At 37.8% G+C, this 27,965-nt stretch overlaps 1 protein-coding gene across 1 annotated transcript in view; it reads left to right on the forward strand.

The window, feature by feature from the left end:
* Positions 1-27,965, forward strand: part of IMPG1 (interphotoreceptor matrix proteoglycan 1) — a 155,773-nt gene that overhangs the window by 22,108 nt on the left and 105,700 nt on the right. Inside the window, exons 2-7 of the mRNA XM_079147372.1 lie at positions 571-804; positions 6,302-6,468; positions 6,732-6,760; positions 10,478-10,542; positions 14,157-14,257; positions 18,567-18,719. Coding sequence (XP_079003498.1) covers positions 571-804; positions 6,302-6,468; positions 6,732-6,760; positions 10,478-10,542; positions 14,157-14,257; positions 18,567-18,719 — 749 coding nt within the window. The remainder of the gene's footprint in view (positions 1-570; positions 805-6,301; positions 6,469-6,731; positions 6,761-10,477; positions 10,543-14,156; positions 14,258-18,566; positions 18,720-27,965) is intronic.

Here is a 27,965-nt window from a genome sequence, read left to right on the forward strand (position 1 = left end):
AAAGCAAGCTGGCTCTATAAAGCACCTTTAAGACTCATCCTTGCCCCAACTCACTTTCAACCTGATTGCCACCCTCTGTGCCCTGTCTTTTAGAAATCCTAGGCTGCCACTAATAGGCAGGCAGCTTATTTTGTTGTATTTTTTTTTTCTCCTAGGTTTTTAGACCCACTCCACTTCTCACCAAGAGTACACCTCTGGGTACCACAATGATCCATCATTCCCCACTTGAATTATAATGTCTATCGAAAGCAGAATCTCTTGGGAGTCTTGAGTGCTAAGTGAGGAATGATTTTCAGAGAGATGTGTGGGAAATGGTTTCAATATTTGGCAGTTCCAAAAGGCAAGAACTTTAAAAAAAAAAAAAAAATACACTTGATCGGCTCATTATGCTATTCTCTTATTTCTGAAAATATCCTGTCATTGGAATATTATAGTTGGCAGGTGCACCAAAGTAGGTATTTTGTAAGCCAAAGAATTATCATTTTTAGCATATTTTATTCATTTGTCCATGTACGTCACATATATCACATAAATGCATATATTCATCAGGAAATAATCTTTCTCTTACAGATATCTCCATTAGGTTATACCATTCTGAAACTAAAGACATAGACAATGCCCCAAGAATCGAAACAGCTGAAAGTACTGCAAAAATGTACAAAGTGTCAACCATGAGACGAATATTCCATTTGGCAAAACTTCGAACAAAAAGATCAGCATTTTTTCCAACTGGGGTTAATGTCTGTCCACAGGAATCCATGAAACAGATTTTAGCCAGTCTTCAAGCTTATTATAGATTGAGAGGTAAGGAAAGAGCTGAAACCTATTTAGCCTTTTTTTCTCCTCATCTCTTTTATCTCATTCATCTGTAGGTTGTCTTCACCCCCAAAACTTCCTGAGTCTCTCATTTAGCCACAAGAGATTTAAAAAAAAAAATCAGCCCACTAATCTGATAGTCATGAGTAATAAACATCAGGTGGGTATCAGTTCTTGTGGTTTAAAACAATGTCCTGTGCAACTTGGGACCATCTGGATACTTGACAAGTCATAGAAAGCCTTGATATACAGATTTCACCTCTTTGTTTTACTTTTGCCAAAGCCCAATATTGAAGTTTAATGTTGTTCTTATGAAGTGAAAAGTACAGAATAATTGCAACGTCAGGTATCTGAGCAAGTTGATTTATGACTTGAGATTTCATTTTTCAAAAACAACATTTCAATCCAGATCTCTCCTCTCTTCTCTCCTCTCCTCCCTCCTCCCCTCCCCTCCCTTCCTCCCTCCCTTCCCTTAACAAGCCTGCTATATCTTACAGATCCAGAAAAAAAATTCTAAAGTTTAGAAACCAGGAGACAGATTGGAGTGTGGGGAAAAAACAAATTAAGAGTGACTGCCAAGACATAATGCAGGGGTATGACCAGCTTCCAGTAGAGGCACTATGCAGCTTCTACCCCAAAACAGCTTAATAGGAATCCTTTTAATCCTGCATTCCTACAAATCATTAAGGGGTTAAATCCCACCACAGCCATCAGCGATTGTCCTTTTCATTTATATACCGTAGATGAAAAATCATTCCCATAGCTTCTTCTCTAAAAGAAAAAATAATTTTTCTGTAGCTACTATTAACTTCTCTGGGTAGCTCCAAATAATACAAAGGACCTTGTCTCTCTGAAGTCTAAGTTCAACTCATCTTACATGTGGAAGTTGAGGAGATTTACAGATTTCACACCCTGATCATGCTAGATGCTTGCATCCATTCCAAAATGCAGAGCCTTCTTGCTCTACTTAAAGCCCATTGAATAGAGCAAGCTGGTTCAATTCTAGTCTATAATATGTTGTTTATTTTGACAACTAAAAACTTATTTAATGATACTAACATCCAAAAAGGTCTTAGATGTCTACAAGAGAGAGATCTGTGTGTGTGGTACTGGGGATTGAATTCAGGAGTGCTCTACCGCTGAGCTACATTATATTCCCAGTCTTTTTTTTTCTTTTTCCTTCTTTTTTTTTTTTTTTTTTTTTTTTTTGAGACAATCTCACTAAGTTTCTGAGGCTGGACTCAGACATGGGATCCTCCTGCCTCAGTCTCCTCATACACTGGGATTACAGGTACACACCACTGCACCTGGCTGCCTGTACCTATAAAATGCGCACAGGGTTAAATTAATCTGAGGAGTTCTTATTTTAATTTGGAGGCATAATCAACTAAGAATTTCAAAAGTATCAGGCCTTATAATTCCTCATCTGTCTCTTTTTTTGTGGAAATAAAAAGATTTGTTTTCCTATAGAAGACCTACCCATAGAAAATTGAAAAGTACTAGGTCATAGTCAGGAGAACTCCAGTTATAGGAAAGAATTACTCTATATAAATATTCTGAGGTCCTAGCATAGCATCTCACAAAGCAGTTTTTCAATAAATGCTTTTTGACGAATACAGAAGGCAAAGAGTCCATTCATTGGAAATAGAGAGAGAGAGAGAAACACATAAATTATTCATTTTGAGTGTGCCTATATATTGATCAGATAATGACACTGGTAATTTCCTTACTATATCTTCACAAATAGAAGCATAAACATACAAATATATGGTTTTGTATCACAGTGAACATGAACACTGTTGCTAAATATTTCTTGTAACTTGTAATTCTTTACAGCACCCACAAATAGGATTCACTGCAAGTATTTGTAGAATGGACTATTTATTGTTGCAACCCAATTTTTAGTCCTGAATTTTTATTTTTATCTCTTTATTCTTGATTAGGTTTGCCTCTTTCATTCTTGTTTCCCTGGATGAAACAAACCACTGTTTTTCTCCCCGCAGCAATGACAGTCCATTATCTTTATAGCTGCCCCTGGGTGATATTAAATTTTACTATTCATCAGTGTGGATTTCTTAAGTCTAACAAATTGATTCACAAAGAAACAAGAAATAAGACCTAGCTACAAAGCAGTGTTCCTTTGATGGAGTAACCCACTTACCGTTCTCATCACTGTTTCTACAAAATTATCTATTGACATCTTTCAACTCAGGGGAGAAAACTCCCCTATTCCTAAATCAAATGGAATATTGAGCTATTTTTTTTCCCAATGCTTTAAGCAACACAAGGGGAAAAGCTCTCAGCTCACACTCATCCCAATGCACTAATACATAAAAGTAAGTTTGTTTCTGGCCCTCTTCAGGCTGAGCTCTGTGATCCTCCCCAGCCAAACTCCCTGCTTTATAGATGTGTCCTCTCCCATCCCCACCACACTAATTCCATGACTTTCCCTGACTTTCCTCTCCCTACTCTCCCCCAGTTCCAATATCAAAAGCTTGATTTTTCTTTCTCAGCGACATGTGATGTACAGTGGGGTGAAAGATAGTTGAGGTCCTAGTTCTTACTACTCCAAATATTGTCCATAGATAACAGCAGCTGAGAACTTGTTAGAAAGGTAGACTCTCATATCCTACCCCAGATTGTCTGCATTTTAATCAGATTCCTGGGTAATTTGTTTGCACCTTAAAGTTCTGTAGAAGCACTGATCTAGAAAACATCTAGAGATGTTTCAGACAATCCTGAAGAAGTAAATTGGCATGATCAGGGGCACTGTTGACATCAGAAACAGGTAGGACCCAACATCCTGATTCCCATTCCATTGTGTCTCCCCATCTCTAGTCAAGGGTCAACATAGCATGCAGGTGTTTATTTCAGGTATTGCTGTATCTCTGGCATTTACATGGGTTTTGACCTAAACTAGCAAGTACATTGGGAAAGATGGAAGGGCAAAATATAGTCCCCAAAGAGAGTCTGAAATATGTAGGCTAGAAAGGTAGTGAAGGCAGTCAACTTGCTTAAACTGAACAACAAACATTCTTAGAGTTTGGATAAATCTGAAAAAATTCCAATTCTTATTTCCTGCATGACTGGCATGTAGACCCTTGACTAGAAATGAAGGCTCAAGGATCATGTAACAGCTGGTACTGAGAAAGGTCTTGAAACGGATCCCTGATCCTCACCTGGAAGGAAAGAGGTCACAATCACAAAAGTGGGTTCTCCAGGGGGTGGCTGTTCCTTTGCTCCCATGAGTGATGACCCTCCCCATGTGGGAAACTAGATGGCACATTTCAGATGGTAAAACTGCACCCTCTTGGGGAGTTGCTAATTAAAAATTAGTTACCTTGAAGGTTCTTGTCTGGTTGCTATTGGTAAATGACTTGAGCTTCTATTGATCTGGAATTCCCTTTGCTTCTTAAAACAGAAAGGTTGGGGAAATCCAGATATAGAATAAGTGGGGAGGAGGAAGAAAAAGCAATAGGAGTAAGGGTCTCCAAACTGCCCTCTCACCTTGCTCTTCCCCACAACCCTTTTCTCAGTGTAGCAGCCAACCTGTCCTGGTTAGAAAGTCAGATGATGTCAGCCTCTGCCCCAAAAGTTCCAACTGCTTCCCATCCACCAGAGGTAAAAATCTACTTATATGTTTGCTTTATAATAGGCGTCCTCTGCATCTTTTACTAACTTAACCTCCTAAAACAATTTTAAATTATATAACCCCTTGTAAATTTCTCAGTGGACCCCTCGTAAAGTTTTTCATTGTTAAGTTTAAATAACTAAAACTATGTAAATTTTTGTGAGTTGCAAACATTGATATTTAAAATAAAACAAGAACTGGATTATTTTTGTGTATCCAGTGGAATCTACTACATTCACTGAATGCTCTTATTGAACATTCAAATTACTTCAACAAATACATGAACAAACTATTCTTAAGAGAAGGAAATGTCACATGGTCCCCCTTTCACCACATTTCCACACTGCCCCTCACAGTCTTATTGCAATGTAATTTATGTTATGCTTTAAAATGTCATTGATTGCTCCAAATACTTCTCTGAAAAAAAAAAGTATGTACTTTACAATTACATATTTTTATTTCCCATGAATCTAGGGAAGCGTCATTTATGTGTAAAATGAAATTTCTCCTGGATTCAGTCTAGTAATCTTTAATATGTAACTAGTTAAAATAAAATACAAAAATTTGACAAATTTCTGTATAATTTTATTGACAAATGGATGTAGGGTGACATAGATGTTTTACAGGTATTCATGTTCATAAATACAAAAGTAGAAATGCCAAATTATAAAGAGAGCTTTGGAAGGATCCAGTATAAATGACAGTTCTGTAGTTAAGCTAGCTTAGCTTCTGTCTCTAGATTGATGATGTTGCTTTGGTTTTTCTCCTCTATTAGTTCATGTTCTATTAGTCATTATTTATATTGTGCCTTTGTTAAGATTAGCTAGAATTTAGCATCAATTTTATTCCTATTATTTTACTTAAGTTTCACTTAAGTGCAAAGAAAACTTGCTCCCATAAATAAATAGATCAGAACTAAGTTGTTATGCTAATGTCCTTATTTCTTTAATTCCTTTGGCATTAAATACCAATAATACATCATGATCTGTCATCATTATTTTTAATGATCTATCAGCTGTCAACTCCCATAGGACTCCTAATTTGTTGAAAGCAAAGACTCAGAATCACCTTTGTGGTCAAAATATGTTATTCTGCATCTAAGTTCACTCCTTTTCTCAACTTCAGTGTCATTATTTAAAACCACCCCTTTGAATGGCAACCTAGAGGTACTGAACCAGGCTAAGATTAGGAATGGATGAATGAGGAGAGGACTGTGACCAAAAGGGAAGTGAAAAAAGAGAGGTATGTCCTTCGGGAGACAACTTTTAGGAAAGCAAGCACAGGAAAGATGAGGCCTGAAAGTTGACTCCCTTTAAACTTTCATGTGCATCCCTTGGAAAGATTTCCAATACAGCTGGGGTAACTGTACCTCAGTTTTGAGACAAATGGTCCACAAGGCCCTATACAATCTGCCATATCTTCCTGTCTCCGTCCTCCATTATTCTCAGTTTTGCTCTAGCCACACTGACACACCAGCTCTTCAGAGTGGTGAGGGCAGTGAGGTTGGGTGGGGGGCAGGGGGAGTGCTTGTTTTCCAAATGCTCAAAAGTCACCTTTACAGTGAGGTCTTCCTCAACCACCCTATTTTACACTGAAGCCTTACATGAATACACACACACACACACACAGACACACACACACTCACATACTACGTTCCCTATATTCTTTTCTTTTTTATCCCATAGCACATAGAAAGGGTCAAACAAATATTTTGTTAAATGAAATGAAATGAGCGCGTCAACGTGAACCATAAAGGAACTTACCAACTGACCATCTCATGAGATCATGCTTTGGGGGAAGGATTTCTTTCTTTACATGTGGCCATTTTCCACATCTAATGACTCGGTGTTGCAGTGTGTCAGGAAGTGGTGTGGGAAGCATACCGGATCTTCCTGGATCGCATCCCTGACCCTGGGGAATACCAGGACTGGGTCAGCATCTGCCAGCAAGAGACCTTCTGCCTCTTTGAAATTGGGAAAAACTTCAGCAACTCTCAGGAGCACCTGGACCTTCTTCAGCAGGTGAACCTAACCACTCTGTGGGTGTTTGGAACACTGTCCTTGCCCTGCAACCCTGGCTCCTTTTGAGTCGGTTTCCGCAGCATAAGCAGCAGTGGAAGAAATTCTTGGAGGTATCCAATAAGACCCATAGAAATTTTATTCCTGCAAAATAATGGTGTACAGGCAGGTTGAAGTGTAGATGATGGGAGAATGGAATGAAAATAGACTTTAGCTCTTTAGTTGGCATTATCTCCTATTAAAATTACTTTTTATCTTTTTTGCAGAGAATAAAACAGAGAAGCTTCCCTGAGAGGTAAGTACCCGAAATAGAGTTCAGTGTGCTCTTGACTTTCAAAAGATCATATAATGGAGTGAGACTAAGCTATTGTACCTTTATGATTTTATGTCACCCACCAAGATCTGTGTAGGTTATTCTGATAATTTATGCCTACATTGTACTGAAGATAAATTAGTATATAAAAGGGAAAGTATTAAACGTTATAGATTGAGATAAATACTTGCATTGGAATTCATCACTATCTGATACATATCTAATGTATATTTTCATTTATAAGATATAGAACAATTAAAAATCATTTATAAGATATAGAGCAATTATAACAGCTTGATTTTGGGAATTTATGATAAACTATTGGTTACAGCAGGAAAATATTTAATACAATCAGAGAGCAACCTGAATTTTGAACTCTCATTTGGTATTCTGTAAAGTGTTAGTATTTCTCAAACTAAATTACTGAAGCACTGAGCTCTATCCTCAAAAAGAACTGAATATCAAATAAGAGAATCAAATGGAAAAAAAGAGAAGGCACATTAGATAAAATGATTTAAAAAGAAAGGTATCGTTGCCACAATCTAAAATCACAAATTACATACATTGCATAACATTTAGAAATCTAAATCTGAAGGTAACAGTACAAGAAAAACACAAATTTGGCCATAGGAATTACTAGAAATTCTGTATATTATGTTTCACATTTGTTGCTTTGTTCCTATTCTCTTTGCCACCAGCCTGATCCAGAATCTTATTAATTTATCTGTGTACAACAAATCTTCTCTCCCTAAGATATGTCCCTTCCTCCAATGCCTTCTCCTCTTTAACTGCTGCTAGATTGATAAATCTTGAGTGTTCCTTTTTTTCATGTTGGGCCCTATTCAATGGCATTCAAAAGATTCCCACACCTGCCCCTGGCCCTTCTGAATATCCCACTCCCCATCTTCACCACACATCTGTGCACAGGAGGCTTTGGGTTAGACCAGCCAATGCGGAGGAAGAGACCTGAGGGAGAGAGGTGAATCAGGTTATTGAATTTAACAGGGGGCACCTGCATGCCTGAAGAACACACACACACACACACACACACACACACACACACACCCTACACCCACCCAAAAGTACCTGCCAATGTTTCGGAGGGCTCTTGGACTCCTTCAACTTCAGCTCCATTCCTATCAGGCAGCTCTCTCCACAGAGCCTTCTCTTGTCTGGTTCCTGGTATCCTCTCACTCCTCCTGGCCCTGTGGAGATTTAAGCACCCCAGAGTTACTAGCGCCAGGGTATTGCACTCTCCCTGGTAGATCTCTATATTTTTTTCCACAGTAATCCTTGGTGAGTTGTTTCTTTCCAAGCCTTTCGCTGAGGCAGAGGTCGAACTAATTAATTAAGACCTTTTACCTCTGACTTTTGCAACTTGCTTCACATTACTTGTGATCGCAATGCAGCCCCCAAGTCACTTCCTCATAGTCACCTGGGCTGTGAACCCAGGCCTTTCCCTGTTATTTGGAAGAACCCCCCTTCTTCACTCCACCTGTCCAAAACCTACTCTCTTTCAATCTCAGTTGGAACCCCACCTTCCCATGACACCTGAACAGCCTATCTCTCCCCATGACACCTGCAGCTCTATCTCTCTGTGCTGAACTTTGTTCTCTGTTTGTTGCTTACATTTTCACTTAACATTTTCTTGGTTCATCCTGTTTCCCTGTAAGAGTATAAACTCCTTAATGGCAGGAAATGTTTTATACTTCTATGTACAAAGTTCTTACATAGTTTACTAATTGGTTATGTCTACTAAGCCACTCTTTAACAGATTTTGGTAAGTTATTGCAAGGGAAATATATGACTTAGGAAAGTCTTAGTACTAGAGACTGAACTTTGAAAGATGGAGGGATTGACACCTCTGATTTAAATATAAAATGATAACTTACTTCTTCATTTTCAAAAAAAGAAAGCAGAGACCAACTATAAGAAAAAAAATCAACAGAATGTACCAAATCTGGATAGAGAAGCATTAAAAATTATAAGAAACATTAACCCAGGTCAGAAAGAGAAGGAAACAGAATCCCTCCATCCATTCCTATCTCTGAAAACATTGTGGAGAGGAGCAGAAGACAAATATTTCACATTAGTAGCAGTCACCAAGTGGGGAAAAAAGAGAGAACTAGGAAAGGGATAAATTTCTCTTCTATTTCAAACCTTTCCAAGAAGAAAAAAGAGAAATTTTTCTCATCTGACTAGTCCATAAATCTGGCAATTCAGATGTCTTTGAAATAAAAGCGAGTGGAAGAAACAAGTGGCCCAGCTTCCCAAATTATAGCTCCTGGGTGACAGTACAGGTTGACAGCTAAGTGGCAAAATCACACCTACTCATAAAGGGTAAAGAAACTAGCATCCTGCATAGAGTGCTACACAGAGTGGACTGTTGATTTATAACTAGTGCAATAGCCAACATTGTTATAAATCTTTTCTTTGTCATTTTCTTTTCACAGAAAAGTAAAATGAGGACACTAAAGTAATAATAGGAGGAAGGAGATCTAACTATAAATAAAGATCTACAAAGTTAAAATGAAAGAAAAATGTTTCTGAATGTGAACACTATAGTGTTGAATATAGTGAGGGTTTATTTAACCATAAGCTCCTTAAAAACTATTTACTAAGTGTAATACTAAGAAGCAAAAAAAACAAGAATAACTGATCCAAATTTCCACTTCGGTCTAAGTTTATATTTGACCTGTGTGCACCATTATCATTATCCATTGTTGCAAATGACATCCGTTTTGATTTGTCACTGCCCATGCCAGGATGATTGATGATATTTTGTATATTATACTTATTAGTACTTTGGAAAATTTGGGTGTGGCCGAAATATGTAGGTGGTACTGTGGGCTCTGTTTCCGATGACTCTAACAACAGAAAAATCTAACCATTACTTTTGTTCTTCTCATCATGATGAACCACAGAAAATTAGATCAAATATGTTTTACTAACAGACCTAACAGTTTATAGAAACAAATCTTTCATAAAGTTTCGAAAGATACCACTACAACTACTCCATTCCAAATAAAGCTTGCTAGACTATACCTACATTAGATATGCAGACAGGTCTACCACCAAAACCTTGAACCTGCCCTGGAATATCTTCCATACTGCCATCCATGGTACAGTGACCCAACTCCCAACTCCCTGGCTGTACCACTGTAGGCAATGGATGAGTCCAGAGTACAGATTTAATACACCTGTATATTATCCAGAAATCTAAATCTTTCCCACTACTGTAACTTCAAGAGTAACTTTATTAGATAAGTTAATGTTCTCTTGATTGGCTGGTTGGAGAATCTGAGATTTTAGGAAGAATATTCCAGTCCAGATCATGTCATCTATTATCTTTGATGTCAAGAATACAAAGAGACTATATAGCATCAGGTCCCCCAAACCAGTCTTGCCAACTATGGAAGTGCCTCCCCACCTCACAAGACCACACAATGCCAAGATGGGTATAGAAAGACTTGCCATCAAACATAACCATTTTGGGGGCAGGAGAGTTGAATTTTTCTTCAGTGGGAAGTTATCTGAATAATACTTCTGTGATTTTTTTAAAAAGTTAAATCCAGTTTTAAAGTGTGATTTTTTTTCCTCTATTTTTTAGATCTATTCAGCATAGGCAAATTTAAATGTAGGTTCCCTATTGTCATCAAGTTCTTTTCATCACTTCTTTCTTTTCTATTGTGCTTATAGAAAAGATGAACTATCTATAGGGAAGACACTAGCAGAACCTGCTGACACTGCTGCGTTTTCAACAGGTAAGCTCAGAGCTCATTTCATCTGCTTCTGAAACTTGATTTAAATCATCATGAGAGCATGTTATTTATAAAGCAATCCTTAATCAAAGTTGACAGAGTTTGCGATGTATTTTCTGGATTCTAAGTTGTTCTAATCTTATAAGATAGCTTAAATTCATTGCATAACATTTGGAAATTAAAAAGCAAATGAAGGTGAAAGCAAACCACCCATTATCCTATAATACAGAGGCAACCGTCATTGGCATCTGGGCCCATTGCTGCCATCTTTCCTCTACTATGTAGAGGACACATATGTCATTGAAACCATATTAGAGTTTGCATCATGTTTTCCACTTAACATGGCATAAAGAACAGTTCCACTAAAAACTTTTACAAAATAATCACTTTAATAACTGCCAATATTCTATCACATCTATAGAACTGTAATCAACCACTCCAAAATTGTTAAATGTTAATGTCATTAGAAATAAAGTTTAACTAACATATTTAAGTATCAATCTTTGTGAAATCACTAATTTCTCAAAGTAGATTATTAAGCTTCTAAAAGCTTTCATGAATGTTGCCAAATTTGTCTTCTAAAAATTTTGTCACAATTTAAATAGCCCATTGTTCAAAAAGATAAGAGTTACTCTCATTGCACACTTGCCAGTCTTGAATATCATTATTTGTTTCAATGCTTTCCAAAGGGAAAGAGAAAACAGTTTTTTCTGGGTTCATTAAATATTGAAAAATTCAATTTTTACTCTTGTAGTCTAACATTTTCCCATGTAATTTAATAATATTTTCAAATACAAAACCAAAACTTCTATGCAATGTTTTCCTCAGTTTCTTTGGTTTTAACTTATGTTGATAATGCCTTAAAATCAAATGTTGACAACTTCAAATCTGTAAACTGAGAAAATTGGGATTTTTAAACAAGTGATAATATCCCATTTATTTATTTACTGACATTCAGAGAAAACTACTAGCTATATTTTAATTTTATATCTCTCCTACATTCAGCTAATTTATCATTTCTAGACTGACTTGTAGCTAATAATCAAACAAATCTAGTTCAATATCAATTATAAAAAGTTAGAAAAACACACTCCTTAACAATAAAAAAATATCAGTTGTTGATTTCACTTATAAGCAGATAAAATTTGACCTGTGATATCTAATAACAAGTGTTCTTCAGAAAAGCATTATTTATAGGAGGAATTTATATAAAAGCTGCTTCACATTGACTTCATTTTTCATATTGGAAAATAATCAAAATTAATGAGAGAAATTAAAATTTGTACTTCTATTTTTAGAAGTTGAAGTTAGTATAGCTGAGCTGACAGAAGCTTATGTAATAAAATTAAATTTAGTAGAATAAATTAAGGAACAAATTAAAATTAACTTTTTCTCATAAATTAATTTACATTTTTTTTCTTACAAGAAACTTTAAGATACCAGTAGATAAATAATATAATATCTCACTGGTGTATATTTGAGTTCCAGCAAAAAAAGGTTTTTAAATTATTTTTCCAGTGCTCCTGGACTCCCAAGGTTGAAGTTCATGCACAAAAACTTCTGCATTGAGATTATTTCCAAAATGCAGCTCAGAAAGAACTGCCAAATCCTAACTGCAATGAAAGCAGTTCTCGTCGTGCTTGCCAGAGACTTGGAATCAGTGCTGATCTTATGCAGAAAAAGAACAGAACATCTTACTGCAAATAGAAGGATACTTTGAATATTTTACTCACAAGAAAAGAATCTCTTCCCAAGCCTCGCTTTCCATCCAAGCCCTCTCCAACATCAGTATTGATAAATTTTGCAATTGTAGTAAAATTTGGATATAGAGGTTTGTGATTTGAAAATTAAACTTCCCCTATCTTTGACCTGCACCTTGGAATTCTTAAAATGTAAATGCAACACTTTTAGGGACAGGAGAACATTACATAGGGTCAGACTTTATTACAACTGAGTTTTTCAACTATAAGAAGGTAATTAACATTTTGGTTACAATAGTTTCCTGAGTTTGCATTTTGATTGGAAATAGTACTAGGTACCTTAGGTGTGAAGGAAGAATGAAACTTCTTCAAAGGGGGTTAAATGCACTAGAAGATAAACCCAGACTACATTATTACTGATCTTAGTTTTAATTATCTGGATAATTTCTCTTTTCATGGCAATAAAGCAGAATGATACACAAATAACCAAAAATATTGTTCTAGGATACTAGCTAAGCATTTTCTTATCATAACAAAAACTTTAGTATTAACCATTTATGTAGAAAATTTTAAAATTTGAATTCCTTAAATTGGTAATATTCTAGGAAATCCCAGGATACAGAACACCTCCATGCCAATTGCTTGCAACAATTGTTCTTCATCTAGAGTTGCAGAGGAAGATGCCAGGGACCACATACATAAAGAAGCTGATATGCCAAAGGATATGTATTTTTTCTTACCCCAAAAACTCATCTTCTCTAACGTTCTATCATACCATGACTATAATAATAATGATAATTTGCTGTATATTAGAAAGGATTTTGAACATTTCTGCAACAAAGAAATGATAAACGTTTGAGGAGATACTTTTTATCCTGATTTGAACATTACATAATGCATAAATGTAATTAAAGCATTATATGATACCGCATAAACAGATGTGATTTTATGTATCAATTTAAAATTTATTTTTTAAAAAGTCACCTTCCCCAGATGACTCTGACACCCATTGCCAGTACTTCCACTAGGAACCACAACCCCATAACAGTACAATGACTTCACAGAAATTTACAGTGACAAGAGATCACTTATGACTGCTGATTCCCAGGCACCACACACTCCTCAGGGAGCCAGTAGACATCAAATCACTTTTTGGTATATCCTCTTTTCTAATGTTCAAAAATAATGTATTCTATGTGTTTGCCTAATTAAAATTAAAATGGTAAACAATTTCTGGCTAACTGTACACCAATTAATCATAATAATATTTTCCCAGAATGTTTGTAATAACAATTTATTATAAAATGGTAGGTACTGTACATTACAGTGATGTTTTTTCTTTCCTTGGATAGAACCTAGGACTTCCATTCCATGAGATCTTTATACATAGCAAAACATTTGCCAGGTATCTGAAATGGTTTATGGCAGTCTGTTCTAAAAGGGGTAAATTGATAGCATCTCAATATTCTTTCATCTCTTGAATTTTATGATTAAAATTTTAATGTCCTGATTGCTAAAGCAATCTAAATTTTAAAGACTTGGGTTGTGTTGTAAGAAAACATGGAAAAGAACAAATTCAAGGTAAATATCTACCTTCACATACTTTAGGAAATCAGAAAAAAGAAAAACTAATGAGATCTCACTTGGTAAGTGCATTTAACTGCATCATACCTAAGGGTGCACCAAATTTGGGTCCTAGAAGGAAGAATGAAGAATTTGCTGAAATTGAGAGAATGGGTTATACTTTTTTTTCAAGGACATATTTATGTGACCTTAGAAAAATGAGTTCAGAATGCATTTAACATCTATAAACTCCAGAGTGACAGAAAAAGCATATGGAATTTTGACCTTGTTCTAATTTAAACTCTTCTAGTCTCATTTTTGTGTCTTTTTTTTTTTTTTTTTTAATTTCCACAGATGTTGCCAATGTCTCAGCTGGACCCTTTTCTCTCACTCTTGATGACACACATCTCAACGAAATTCTCAGTAGCCTCAATGACACCAAAAAACCTACAACAGTAAGAAGTTCTGAGTCAATCTAGCTCTTCACCTGCCTGTTTTCCCCTCAATACCTAACAGAACCTTGCAAACAGTAGGTGCTCAGCAGGCATTAGAAAGAGTGAATCAATGATGAAGCACCTTCTCCACTAGATGACCCCCTGCAAACAAGAAGTCATGTCCACCATGGATAGGTTAGATAAATAACAAAATGACCAGAACCCTTCACATCAGACTGAGAAAAAATAGAAACATTGTTCTCAGGAAGAGGAGCCTGGTGTACTGTGAGTGAAGAGGTATGCCAGTGAGAGGAATGTTACAGAATTTAATGCTGATTGTGAAAACAGGGAAATGTTCAAGCTCTCCAAAACGCTTGGAGCCTAGATACCAGTGTTAGGGCAGGGAATCACAGTTCTCATTATCAATGAGTGGTAGGTGAGGGAGCATAAGGTGGGCAGCAGACAATTAACAGGACAGAAACACAAGGAACAAAAAACAGAACCTGGCTCCACATTCTTGCTACACTGCCAGAGCAACCACACCTGTCTCTGTGGCCTGGGAGACATCTACCCTTTCATGCCATACTTATAAAGCACAGATCAGCCACAGGACAAGGGCAGAACATTCAGTCTCTCCAGCTCTGTGTGAGAAATCAGAATCCTGTTGGCCATTCTATCTGTCCTTTAGGCCAGAAGTCTACAGGTTTGGTTGAACTATGCTGTGAACAAACAAAAACATTGTTTTTCTCTGAAAAATCCCGCTTCATCAACAGGGAAAGTACTGTTGGAAAAAATAACTGGCTATATTTCCAAATATATTTACTATAAAATTTCTAAGATGACTAGTTGATCTTCTTTTTTCTCATATGACTTCAAAAATCTAATATAGGTCCCTCTCTCTATGTAAATATCTCCCAAATATTTCATTTGATATTTGTCTCTTCAGCCTCTTCTCTTTATTATATATCTATCACCTATTTCTTCACTCGGCAAACATTTTCTAGAATCTGCAGAGCCAGGCTTTGGACTATGCACCAAAGATCCCAAGATGAGCAAGATACAGCCCCTATATTCATGAAGTTATAATGCCATTAAGTATAACAAAATAATCTAAAAGCTTTGATTGAAGATGGCAGGTGTAGAGACCAGGACCAAATGATTAAATCAGGACAGGTTGCAGGAAGATGCCATCCTTAGTCATGTACATTCGCTGAGTTTTGTGCATAAATTGTCCCTGTGTTTTTTTGGTTTGGGAGATTCAGTGGCATATGAGAATCATGTAGGGCAACAAGGTTTGGACATAAAAAGACTCCAGGAGAGTAGATGATGAGTTCCAACTGAGAAGCTCAGATATTAGTCAATGCTACAGGAGTGCAGAGGGGGCAAAGATTTCTAGACCCTAGGTGGTCAGAGGAAATATTATTTTAGACATGTCATGAATTATTGGTAAGAAACAAAAAAGTATGTGTGGATGTAGGGGAGGCATAGGATGTGTGTGTGTGTGTGTGTGTGTGTGTGTGTTATTGCTGGAGATGGGGAGGAGTGAGGAGGGTCTCAGTGAAGAGACTATAATAATGTGCTTTCTGGGAAATCAGGTTGTTGTACTACAGAAGTGAAACAGCTTGTTCAAATGGACTGGAATAAGACTATGGAGAGCCTTAAATACTAGAAAAAGAGTGTGAGTTTTAACCCATAGATAATAGGGAGTTTCTGAAGGTGCTGAGGGAGAGGGATGAAAATTTAACCCATTTTTATATATGCGTATTATAAACAGCACAGAATCTGGGGAAGGATGGGTGTATGAGGAAAGAGAAATGTTCATCAAAGAGTACAAAGTTTTAGACATGAGGAAAATTTAGTGATCTGTTGCAAAGAGTGCTGACTTTAATCAATAATATTGCATTGCATATTTCAAAATTGCTGAAAGAGTAGATTTGAATGTTCCTGCCACAGAAAAAGTTATGAGTATTTGAAATGATGGACTTCTTGAATAAGCCTGATGTAATCATTCCAAATTGTAAATATATATCAAAACACCACATTGGACCCCATAAATATATACAACTACCATTTGTTAATGAAAAATAATTTTTTAAACAGTAAAGACAATGAAAACTTTAAGTGGCTGAAAGGAACTTCTCAGTAATACTTTTTTTAAATGTATTTGTTTCATGTAATTTTCAAATGTGCCTAATAACTTGTTAAACTTTTAGAGAATAATACCAGATGCCATCCTTTTCTGTCCCATAAATCCTGGCACTGTGCTACACAGATATTCAATGGGTATTTTTAATGAATGAATAAAATTCTTTCAAACAAATGTCTTTAGCTAATTAAAGGTGAACCCACATCCTTTATGTGTCCCCACTACAGTTAGAAGTAATGCAGTTGTCCATCCCATAGAAGAGAGCTTGTAGCCAGAAATGAGAACATGTCTGCCACCACCTGGCTGATCTCTGTCGTTCGTGGTTGTTTCTTCTTTCAGCTCCCTTAACTCTAATTTTATTAGACTAGAAATTCATTCAATTTTCTACAGACATATTTCTTACTTTTTTGAAAAAGTTGTATAGATGTCAGTGTCATCTGAGTGCCCAGGGCTGAAAATCTGCCAAACCCCAAGTTTGAAACCCAGCGCAGGCTTACTCTGTGTCCTGGGGCTCATGTGCATTCAGTGCAGTGAGATACCCCTGCTCGTTTCCAGGCCAACAGGTAAGAAGGATTACCCCTGGTCCTTTATGATCAAGATCAAATTCCCATCTTCAGAACAGTGTTTCCATTTTCAGTCACATGCCTCCAAAGTTGGCCCAAATATGTCATTCCTTCTGAGAGAAATTTCAAACCCTCTTCTGACTTAATAGTACTTTCTATTTTCAATGTGAAGCTTGAGCACAGATGTTCTAATTAAATCTAGATTCTTCTCTAAAAATGACTATATGAACTAATACCTCAGCATCTGTAAACAGTATTGATAAGTCATACAACAATGTGGTACAATCCTAGTGAAGCACCATCCATGTATATGTGAAATGACTACTTAAGCTCCACTAGAGAATATGCTGGGTTGAAATACAAATTTTTTATTCATTATACTTTGTCTATATAAGATCTCCAATTTGACAGTTGATCAATCTAAAGACACTACATTTTAAATTTTTTAGTTGTTCTTTTTAGTTTTACATGACAGTAGAATGTATTTTGACATATTATATATACATGGAGTATAACCTCCCATTTTTGTGGTTGTACATGATATGATGTGGATTGTAGATCATGTATTCATATATGAACATAGGAAAGTTATGTCTGATCCATTCTACTGTCTTCCTTATTCCCATTCCCCCTCTCCACCCTTCATTCTCCTTTGTCTAATCCAGTGAACTTCCATTCTTCCTGCCCTATCCCCTACTTATTGTGAGTCAGCATCTGCATATCAGAGAGAACATTAGGCCTTTTGTTTTTTAGAATTCACTTATTTCACTTAGTATGATAGTCTCTAGTTCTCTCCATTTTCTGGCAAATGCCATAATTTCATTCTTATTTATGGCTGAGCAATATTCCATTGTGTATCTATATATATCATTTTTTTTTATCCATTCATCTCTTGAAGAGCATGTAGGTTGGTTCCATAGCTTAGTTATTGTGAACTGAGTTGCTATAAACATTGATGTGACTGCATCACTACAGCATACTGAGTTTAAGTCCTTTGGGTATATGCCAAGGATTGGGATTACTGGGTCAAATGGTGGTTCCATTCCAAGTTTTCTGAGGAATCTACATATTGCTTTCAATGGTTGCACTGATTTGCAGTCCCACCAGCAATGTGTGAGTGTAACTTTTTCTCCATATCCTCACCAACACGTATTGTTAGTTGTATCCTTGATAATTGCCATTCTGACGAGTGAGCTTAATCTTAGTGAAGTTTTAATTTTCATTTTTCTAATTGCTAGAAACGTTGAACACTTTTTATACATTTATTGACCTATCATATTTCTTCTGTGAAGAAGACACAACATTTTTCATGTATGATAAGTGGAAGTCATATATATATATATATGACTAGGGGTGTTATGTGTATATAGATATATACATGTTTTCATGAAGATCACAGTCGTAGAATAACAGTGTTCTCAAGGATTTTAAACAGCTAACTCATTGGAGCTTTGGTATTTAATTTCTCACAGAAATTCATAGACTACCTCTAGTAACTAAGACTTTTAATCTAAAATACTTGAGCTTGCATAATATGCCTCTAGATACAATATCAATATGTTATATGATATAGCATTTGCTTGTGATTTACATTAATAGAAGTGCTTATTTTTTAACTCAGGAACAAGAAACTGAACTCATTAATGTATCAGAGGGCCCGCTGGAGCAGAGGGTGGAGTTCAGCATCTCTCTGCCAAACCAGAGGTTCAAGGCAGAGCTCACTGACTCCCGCTCCCCCTACTACCAGGAGCTAGCAGGAAAGTCACAGCTGCAGGTGAGTGGACAGTGCCACACTACCATATCCCAACAGTGGCTCAGAATATGGAAACCAACAAAACACACACCCTTTGGGATAGTAGTTACAATTTCTTGTGACCAGGCATCCATTTTTAACTATCGAAAAGAAGAGAAACACTAGAATAAGTCCGAGAATGTCCACAAACTGTCCATTCTAGCTTTTCCATTCTTAAGTGTTATTTACCTTCAGATTGTCTTTAAATATTAGTAGGTTTTAAATCTCATTTAACTTACACCCACAGATATTCTATATGTCTAAATGATCATTATGGTGATAGTTTCATGAGTATATAGTTATCTCAAAACTCATTGAGATGTACATTAAATATGTTCAGTTCTTTACGTGTCAATCATATATCAGGAATGTGGATCACAATTCTAAAGAATATAAAATAAAATGACTACATAGGCACCAACTAGACAATATAGTGGGTTGAAATATGAATTCTAATACATAATTCCTTGTCTCTACATAATATTTCCATTTTATAGTTTGATGAATTTAAAGACATGACATTTTTCATGGGTGATAAGTAGAAGGCAATTATATTGTCTAGGTCATCAATTACTAAACTGAGGCAATTTCCCAAAATGTTTTCCACCTCCAACCATTATCACATGTATCTGTCTCTGACTAAATTCAAATGCTGTTTCATTCCCAGAAAGACAAATCCAACAACTCTGCTGTGTACCATCTACAAGCTATGATAAGACCCCTGCCTTCCTTTCAGCCTCATCTTACAGCAGTTTCTTTCATACCTCCCATTTGCACTCTAATTTCTAGAAATACAAACTATTTGCAAATTTTCCTCACTTTTAGCTTTTACATATGCTGCCTCTTTGGTCCAGAATGTTCTTCCCCAAGACTCATTTTAGTTATGCTGTCATAGAGGCTTCCTTCCACCCATACTAGTTTCAGTGCCTGTCTGCCAAGTTTACTAAAACCTAGTACACTGCAGTCCCATTGCTGATCACCCTGCCTTGAGATCGCTGTTCAATGTTTATGCCTTTGCGCTTTCTATTCCTCCCTCCTCACAAACCACCCTCACTACCACCAGCATATAAGTTTCCTTCCCCTCAAGAACAGAAATTGTTTAATCTCTGAAGCTTAGCCCCTAATGCAGAGCTTGGGACAGTAATTGGTACAAATACAGCTGAAAAATAGAAGCACCATGAGATTACCTAACCATGAACCACATTTATGGATAGCCTGCATGTGCACGAATCTTATTCCACATGACCAGGGAACAAAAGAGCACCTGCTTCTCATATTTGGAGAATTCAATACTCATCTCTTCTCACCCAGAGAAGAGATGCAGAAGTGGAATATTCTTAACCTCTAACCCTGCCCTGCATCAGCATTCAGTCAATAAAATATAAAGCATCATTTCTATAAACTTCAAAGAGAAAGATTCAGCTTAGTGTGCTTAGGAACCACACAAGTACTAAGACAGGGATTATTAGACAGAATGAGTTTTTTAAAGTTTGTTAACTTTTCTGCTTGTTCCTTGAAGTATTCTTTTTGGCAAATCTTTAATATAGTCAGAGTATCTTCAAAGTTAGATAATTAGTCATAGACACTTCACTGACCTGGTGTTTTCTATGAACCTAAATGGAAAGTAACACAAATACATTGAGATGCTTTTAAAATCCAAGTTTCAATTCCCATTTGTGCCAAGAATTAGCAGTGAACTTTTGGGGATCATGCTTTCCCCAGTCTCAGAAATTAATGACAACCTCAAAGTCCCTTTCTAAGTCTAGCTTTTTAACTGCTATGAAAAGAAATAATAGTGAACACTCTTCTTAATGCTTTACATGTACCAACTCATTTAATTTTTCACATAATCCCAGAAGTAATATTATTTTCCTTTTTTTTTTTTTTTTATTGTAAACAAATGGGATACATGTTGTTTCTCTGTTTGTACATGGCGTAAAGGCATACCATTTGTGTAATCATAAATTTACATAGAGCAATGTTGTTTGATTCATTCTGTTATTTTTTTCCCTTCCCCCCACCCCTCCCACCCCTCTTTACCCTCTATACAGTAGTTCCTTCCTCCATACTTGCCCCCCTCCCTAACCCTAACTCTAACCCTTCCCTCCCCCCCATTATGTGTCAACCTCCACTTATTAGCGATATCATTCGTCCTTTGGCTTTTTGAGATTGGCTTATCTCACTTAGCATGATATTCTCCAATTTCATCCATTTGCCTGCAAATGTCATAATTTTATCATTCTTTATGGCTGAGTAATATTCCATAGTATATATATACCACAGTTTCTTTATCCACTCATCAATTGAAGGGCATCTAGGTTGGTTTCACAGTCTGGCTATTGTGAATTGAGCAGCTATGAACATTGATGTGGCTGTATTTCTGTAGAATGCAGATTTTAAGTCCTTTGGGTATAGGCCAAGGAGTGGGATAGCTGGGTCAAATGGTGGTTCCATTCCAAGTTTTCTAAGGAATCTCCACACTGCTTTCCATGGTGGCTGCACTAATTTGCAGCCCCACCAGCAGTGTATGAGTGTACCTTTCTCCCCACATCCTCGCCAACACCTGTTGTTGCTCGTATTCTTGATAATCGCCATTCTAATTGGGGTGAGATGGAATCTTAGGGTGGTTTTGATTTGCATTTCTCTTATTACTAGAGATGTTGAACATTTTTCCATATGTTTGTTGATTGCTTGTAGATCTTCTTCTGTGAAGTGTCTATTCATTTCCTTAGCCCATTTGTTGACTGGACTGTTTGAATTCTTGGAGTAGAGTTTTTTGAGTTCTTTATAGATTCTGGAGATTAGTGCTCTATCTGAAGTATGATTGGCAAAGATATTCTCCCACTCTGTAGGCTCTTTCTTCGCATTGCTAATAGTTTCCTTTGCTGAGAGAAAGCTTTTTAGTTTGAATCTATCCCAGTGGTTGATTCTAGCTTTTATTTCTTGTGCTATGGGAGTCCTGTTAAGGAAGTCTGGTCCTAGACCAACAAGGTGAAGATTTGGACCTACTTTTTCTTCTATAATCTGCAGGGTCTCTGGTCTGATTCCGAGGTCCTTAATCCATTTTGAGTTTAGTTTCATGCATGGTGAGAGATATGGGTTTAGTTTCATTCTGTTGCATATGGATTTCCAATTCTCCCAGCACCATTTGTTGAAGAGGCTATCTTTTCTCCATTGCATATTTTTGGCCCCTTTGTCTAGTATGAGAAAATTGTATTTATTTGGGTTTGTGGCCGTGTCCTCTATTCTGTACCATTGATCTACCTTTCTATTTTGGTACCAATACCATGCCGTTTTTGTTACTATTGCTTTGTAGTAGAGTTGAAGATCTGGTATTGCAATACCCCCTGTTTCACTCTTCCTGCTAAGGATTGCTTTAGCTATTCTGGGTTTCTTATTCTTCCAGATGAATTTCATAATTGCCTGCTCTATTTCTGTAAGGTACGTCATTGGGATTTTAATTGGAATTGCATTGAATTTGTATAGCACTTTAGGTAGTATGGCCATTTTGACAATATTAATTCTTCCTATCCAAGAACATGGAAGATCTTTCCATCTTCTAAGGTGTTCTTTAATTTCTTTCTTTAGTGTTCTGTAGTTCTCATTATAGAGGTCTTTCACCTCTTTTGTGAGATTGATTCCCAAGTATTTTATTTTTTTCGAGGCTATTGTGAATGGGGTAGTTTTCCTAATTTCTCTTTCTGAAGATTCATCACTTATGTATAAAAATGCGTTGGATTTATGGGCATTGATCTTGTAACCTGCTACTTTACTGAAATCACTTATGAGTTCTAAGAGTTTTCTGGTGGAATTTCCAGGTTCCTCTAAATATATAATCATGTCATCAGCGAACAGGGATAGTTTGAGTTCTTCTTTTCCAATTCGTATCCATTTAATTTCTTTGGTTTGTCTAATTGCTCTGGCCAGAGTCTCAAGAACGATGTTGAATAGAAGTGGTGAAAGAGGGCATCCCTGCCTTGTTCCAGTTTTTAGGGGGAATGCTTTCAGTTTTTCACCATTTAGAATGATATTAGCCATGGGCTTAGCATAAATGGCCTTTACAATATTAAGGAATGTTCCCACTATCCCTATTTTTTCTAGTGTTTTGAGCATGAAGGGGTGCTGTATTTTATCAAATGCTTTTTCTGCATCTATTGAAATAATCATGTGATTCTTGACTTTAAGTCTATTAATATGGTGAATTACGTTTATTGATTTCCTGATGTTGAACCAACCTTGCATCTCTGGGATGAAACCCACTTGATCATGGTGCACTATCTTTTTAATATGTTTTTGTATGCGATTTGCTAAAATTTTGTTGAGAATTTTTGCATCGATGTTCATTAAGGATATTGGTCTGAAATTTTCTTTCCTTGATGAGTCTCTGTCTGGTTTAGGTATCAGTGTGATATTGGCTTCATAGAATGAGTTTGGGAGGGTTCCCTCCTCTTCTATTTTATGGAATACTTTGAGAAGTATTGGAATGAGCTCTTCCTTAAAGGTTTTGTAGAACTCGGCTGAGAACCCATCTGGTCCCGGACTTTTCTTTGTTGGTAGGCTTTTGATGACTTCTTCTATTTCAGTACTTGAAATTGGTCTATTTAAATTGTTTATGTCCTCCTCATTCAGTTTAGGCAATTCATATGTCTCTAGAAACCTGTTGATGTCTTCGAAATTTTCTATTTTGTTGGAGTATACATTTTCAAAATAGCTTCTAATTATGTTTTGTATTTCCATCCTGTCTGTTGTGATATTTCCTTGTTCATTCCGAATTTTAGTGATTTGGGTTTTCTCTCATCTTCTCTTTGTTAGTGTGGCTAAAGGTTTATCAATTTTGTTTATTTTTTCGAAGAACCAACTATTTATTTTGTCAATTTTTTGTATTGTTTCTTTTGTTTCAATTTCATTGATTTCAGCTCTGAGTTTAACTATTTCCTGTCTTCTACTACTTTTGGTGCTGTTCTGTTCTTCTTTTTCTAAGGCTTTGAGCTGTAGTGTTAGGTTGTTTATTTGTTGAGTTTTACTTCTTTTATTAAATGCGCCCCATGAAATAAATCTTCCTCTAAGTACTGCTTTCATAGTGTTCCAGAGATTTTGATATGATGTGTCTTTGTTCTCGTTTACTTCTAAATTTTTTTTATTTCCCTCCTGATGTCTTCTGTTATCCATTCATCATATAATAGCATATTATTTAATCTCCAGGTATTGGAGAAGTTTCTGTTGTTTATTCTGTCATTTATTTCTAATTTCAATCCATTATGATCTGATAGAGTACAAGGTAGTATCTCTATCTTCTTGTATTTGCTAACAGTAGCTTTGTGGCATAAAACATGGTCTATTTTAGAGAAGGATCCATGTGCTGCTGAGAAGAAAGTGTATTCGCTCTTGGTTGGATGGTATATTCTATAAATGTCCGTTAAGTCTAAATTATTGATTGTGTTATTGAGATCTATGGTTTCTTTGTTCAATTTTTGTCTGGAAGATCTGTCCAGTGGTGAGAGAGGCGTGTTAAAATCACCTAGTATTATTGTGTTAAGGTCTATTTGGTTTCTGAAATTGAGAAGGATTTGTTTGACATACATGGATGAGCCACTGTTTGGGGCATAGATGTTTATGATTGTTATATCTTGCTGATTTATGCTTCCCTTAAGCAGTATGAAATGACCTTCTTTATCCCTTCTGACTAACTTTGGCTTGAAGTCCACATTATCGGAAATGAGGATGGATACTCCAGCTTTTTTGCTGAGTCCATGTGCATGGTATGTTTTTCCCCATCCTTTCACCTTTAATCTATGGGTATCTTTTTCTATGAGGTGAGTCTCTTGCAGGCAACATATTGTTGGATCTTTCTTTTTAATCCAGTCTGCCAGTCTATGTCTTTTGATTGATGAATTCAGGCCATTAACATTCAGGGTTATTATAGAGAAATGATTTGGTTTCCCGGTCATTTGGTTCATTTTTAAAATTTTGTTTATTTATTTGTTTGACACAACTTGTTTCCTCCTTTATTTGACAATTCCTTTAGGATAATTCCTCCCTTTGCTGATTTGCTTCTTTGTTTTTCATCTCTTCCTCATGGAATATTTTGTTGAGAATGTTCTGTAATGCTGGCTTTCTTTTTGTAAATTCTTTTAGCTTTTGTTTATCATGGAAGGATTTTATTTCATCGTCAAATTTGAAGGTAAGTTTTGCTGGGTATAAGATTTTTGGTTGGCATCCATTTTCTTTCAGGGCTTGAAAAATGTTGTTCCAGGACCTTCTAGCTTTTAGGGTCTGGATTGAAAAATCTGCTGATATGCGTATTGGTTTCCCCCTGAATGTAATTTGGTTCTTTTCTCTCACAGCCTTTAAAATTCTGTCTTTATTTTGTATGTTAGGTATTTTCATTATAATGTGCCTTGGTGTGGGTCTGTTGTAATTTTGTGTATTTGGAGTCCTGTAAGCCTCTTGAACTTGATTTTCCATTTCATTCTTCAGATTTGGGAAATTTTCTGATATTATTTCATTGAATAGGTTGTTCATTCCTTTGGCTTGTTTCTCTAGGCCTTCCTCAATCCCAATAATTCTAAAATTTGGCCTTTTCATGATATCCCATAGTTCTTGTAGATTCTGTTCATGATTTCTTACCATCTTCTCTGTTTGTTCAGCTTTGTTTTCAAGGTTAAATATTTTGTCTTCAATGTCTGAGGTTCTGTCTTCCAGGTGTTCTATCCTATTGGATATGCTTTCTATGGAGTTCTTAATTTGGTTTATTGTTTCCTTCATGTCAAGGATTTCTGTTTGGTTTTTTTTCAATATCTCTAACTCTTTATTGAAATGATCTTTTGCTTCCTGTATTTGCTCTTTTAACTGTCGATTGGTGCGGTCAATCAATGCTTGCATTTGCTCTTTCATCTCATCATTCAATGCTTGCATTTGCTCTTTCATCTCCTCGTTTGCTTCTCTGATCATTTTAATTATGTACATTCTGAACTCCTTTTCTGTCATTTCTTCTGCCATGCTGTCATTGGGTTTTATTGATGTAACATCTAGATTTGTTTGCAGCATTTTCTTTCCTTGTTTTCTCATGTTGTTCAGATATCAGTGGACCGCTGAGATATTGCAGATTTCCTCTGTTGATTTACAATGACCCTGAAGATTTCTATATATATCCCCTCTTAGCCTTCAGTAGGCTGAAGTCTTGGAGGAGGTTGATAATGCGGTGCTCCACAAGGAAGCTGCCTCTCTAGGAGTGGTGGCCTTCAGGTGGGGTATATTCCCTGCTAGTGGGCAGAGGTGCCTCCACTTGTTGACCAATGGTCATCCAAAGGGGACCTAGGCTGTGGGCTGAGGCAAGGCCTGTTTGGGCCTGAGTCTCTGGTTTTACCGTCCTTGTGGGAAACCTCACCCAGCAGGGAAGACTCACCCGGTGGGGAGGTCTCGCTGGTCAGTTTCCTCCTAGAGGTTCCCCTCAATTTACAGCTACTGCCTGGGCTGGGCTGCCTTCCTCTGCAAAGTTTCCAGGGGCCCGGCCCTACCTCCTGGGCCTGGGAGCCTCACCCTTCGCAGATGAATCTCCTTAGGCTGCCCCTCCTCAGAGAATTTGCCCATAGGCCTGGAACCTTCGCTCCGCCCTAAGCCTGTCTCTGTGCGGCTCTTCCACCCAGAAGCCTCCTAGATCCTGGGACCCTGTTCTGCACCTAATCGCCTGGCTGCGTGGCCCCTCCTCTGAGCAGCCACCTGTGGCCCCGAACAATCGCTCTGAGTCCCAGAGACCCGCCACAGGCCTCTTCCTCCAGACAGCCGCCCAGTATGCTGGTGCGGTCACTAGGAGTCCAAGAAACTCACTTCGTGCCTCCTCCTCCCACCAACCACCCGTAGCCCGGGGCAATCAATCACTCCGAGTCGAAGTGACCCTGCCCGTTCCTCCTCCTTCTCCAGATAACCCCCCGGGTGTTCAGGAGCAGTCCCTCTGAGTGGCTCTGAATCCACGTGACCCGCTGCACGGGTCCTCTGGGCAACCGCCCGGAGCTCTGGTGTGGTCCCTCAAGACCAAGCGTCCCACCACGCTTCTCCTCCAGGCAGCCCCCCTGTGTTCAGGAGCTGTCACTTTAAGACCAAACAACTCACCACTCGCCTTCTCCTCTGAGCAGCCGCCTGGAGCGCTAATGCAGTCACTGCGAGTCCAAAGGACCCGCCGCGCTCCTTCTCCTCCTTCTCCTACTCCTCCGGGCAGGCCCCGGGGTTCAGAAGTGGTCAGAGTCCAAACAGCTCGCCACGCAGCCCCTTCTCTGGCAACCGCCTGTAGTTCCCGTATAGTCACCCGAATCCAAGCGGCCGCTCCTCTTCCTCCTTGTCCTCAGGGCAGGCCCCGGTGTTCAGAAGCGTCGTTCTGATTCCAAACAGCTCGCCGCGCGGCTTCTCCTCTGGCAACCGCCTGCAGCTCTGGCGCAGTCTCTCCGAATCCAAGTGGCCACGCTCCTCTCCTCCTCCTCAGGGCAGGCCCCGGTGTCCTGAGTCCACACAGTTCTCCCCGCCACTCCTCCCCCGGGCAGCCGCCGGAGCCCCAGTGGCTGCTCCGAGTCCCAGCGCTGTGCCGAGCTGCCTCCTCTATGGCGCTCCAGCGGGGGGAGGGGCGTCTCGCCGGCAGTTCTACTTCACAAAGTTTCCTGCGTTCCGGGACCCCCGTCCCATCCGGGATGCCCCCCCAGGGGGTGAGAGTTACCCGGCTACTTTGAGTTGGTCCCAAGCGTCTCAATATCTCCTCTCTTGAATCCTGAGTTCTGGAGCAACACGTAATGCAGCCACCCTCTAGGCCGCCATCTTGAAAACTCTATTTTCCTTTTTTTATAAGTGAGAAAACTGAGGCACAAGAAAACTAATTAATATCCCCCAAAGATGACACATCTATTATCTGGCAATGATAAGATTTAGTCCAGACAGTGCAGCACTAGAACCCTTGCTCTTAACCACTATACTACAACTTCCTTTTTTTTTCCCAAATAAACGTTGTCAGCGAAAGGACTATTGTTGCATCATCCTCAAATGAGCATGCTCCTTGTAGCCTCTAAAAAACTTACCAGACACAGAAGAGAATGTCTTAGCCAGTCTTAACTCAGAGACCCATCACCTTATTCCTGCTGATTCCCTTTGAAAGTCGGGTTTCTCTGAGATGGAGCCTCTGCTTACAGCATTTGTTCTCCTCCCAGGTTCCTGGGCAAGACCACCTCAAGGCCTGCTGTCGGACAA

Source organism: Sciurus vulgaris, assembly GCF_902686455.1.
Source record: "Sciurus vulgaris genome assembly, chromosome: 7".
NCBI lineage: Eukaryota > Metazoa > Chordata > Mammalia > Rodentia > Sciuridae > Sciurus > Sciurus vulgaris.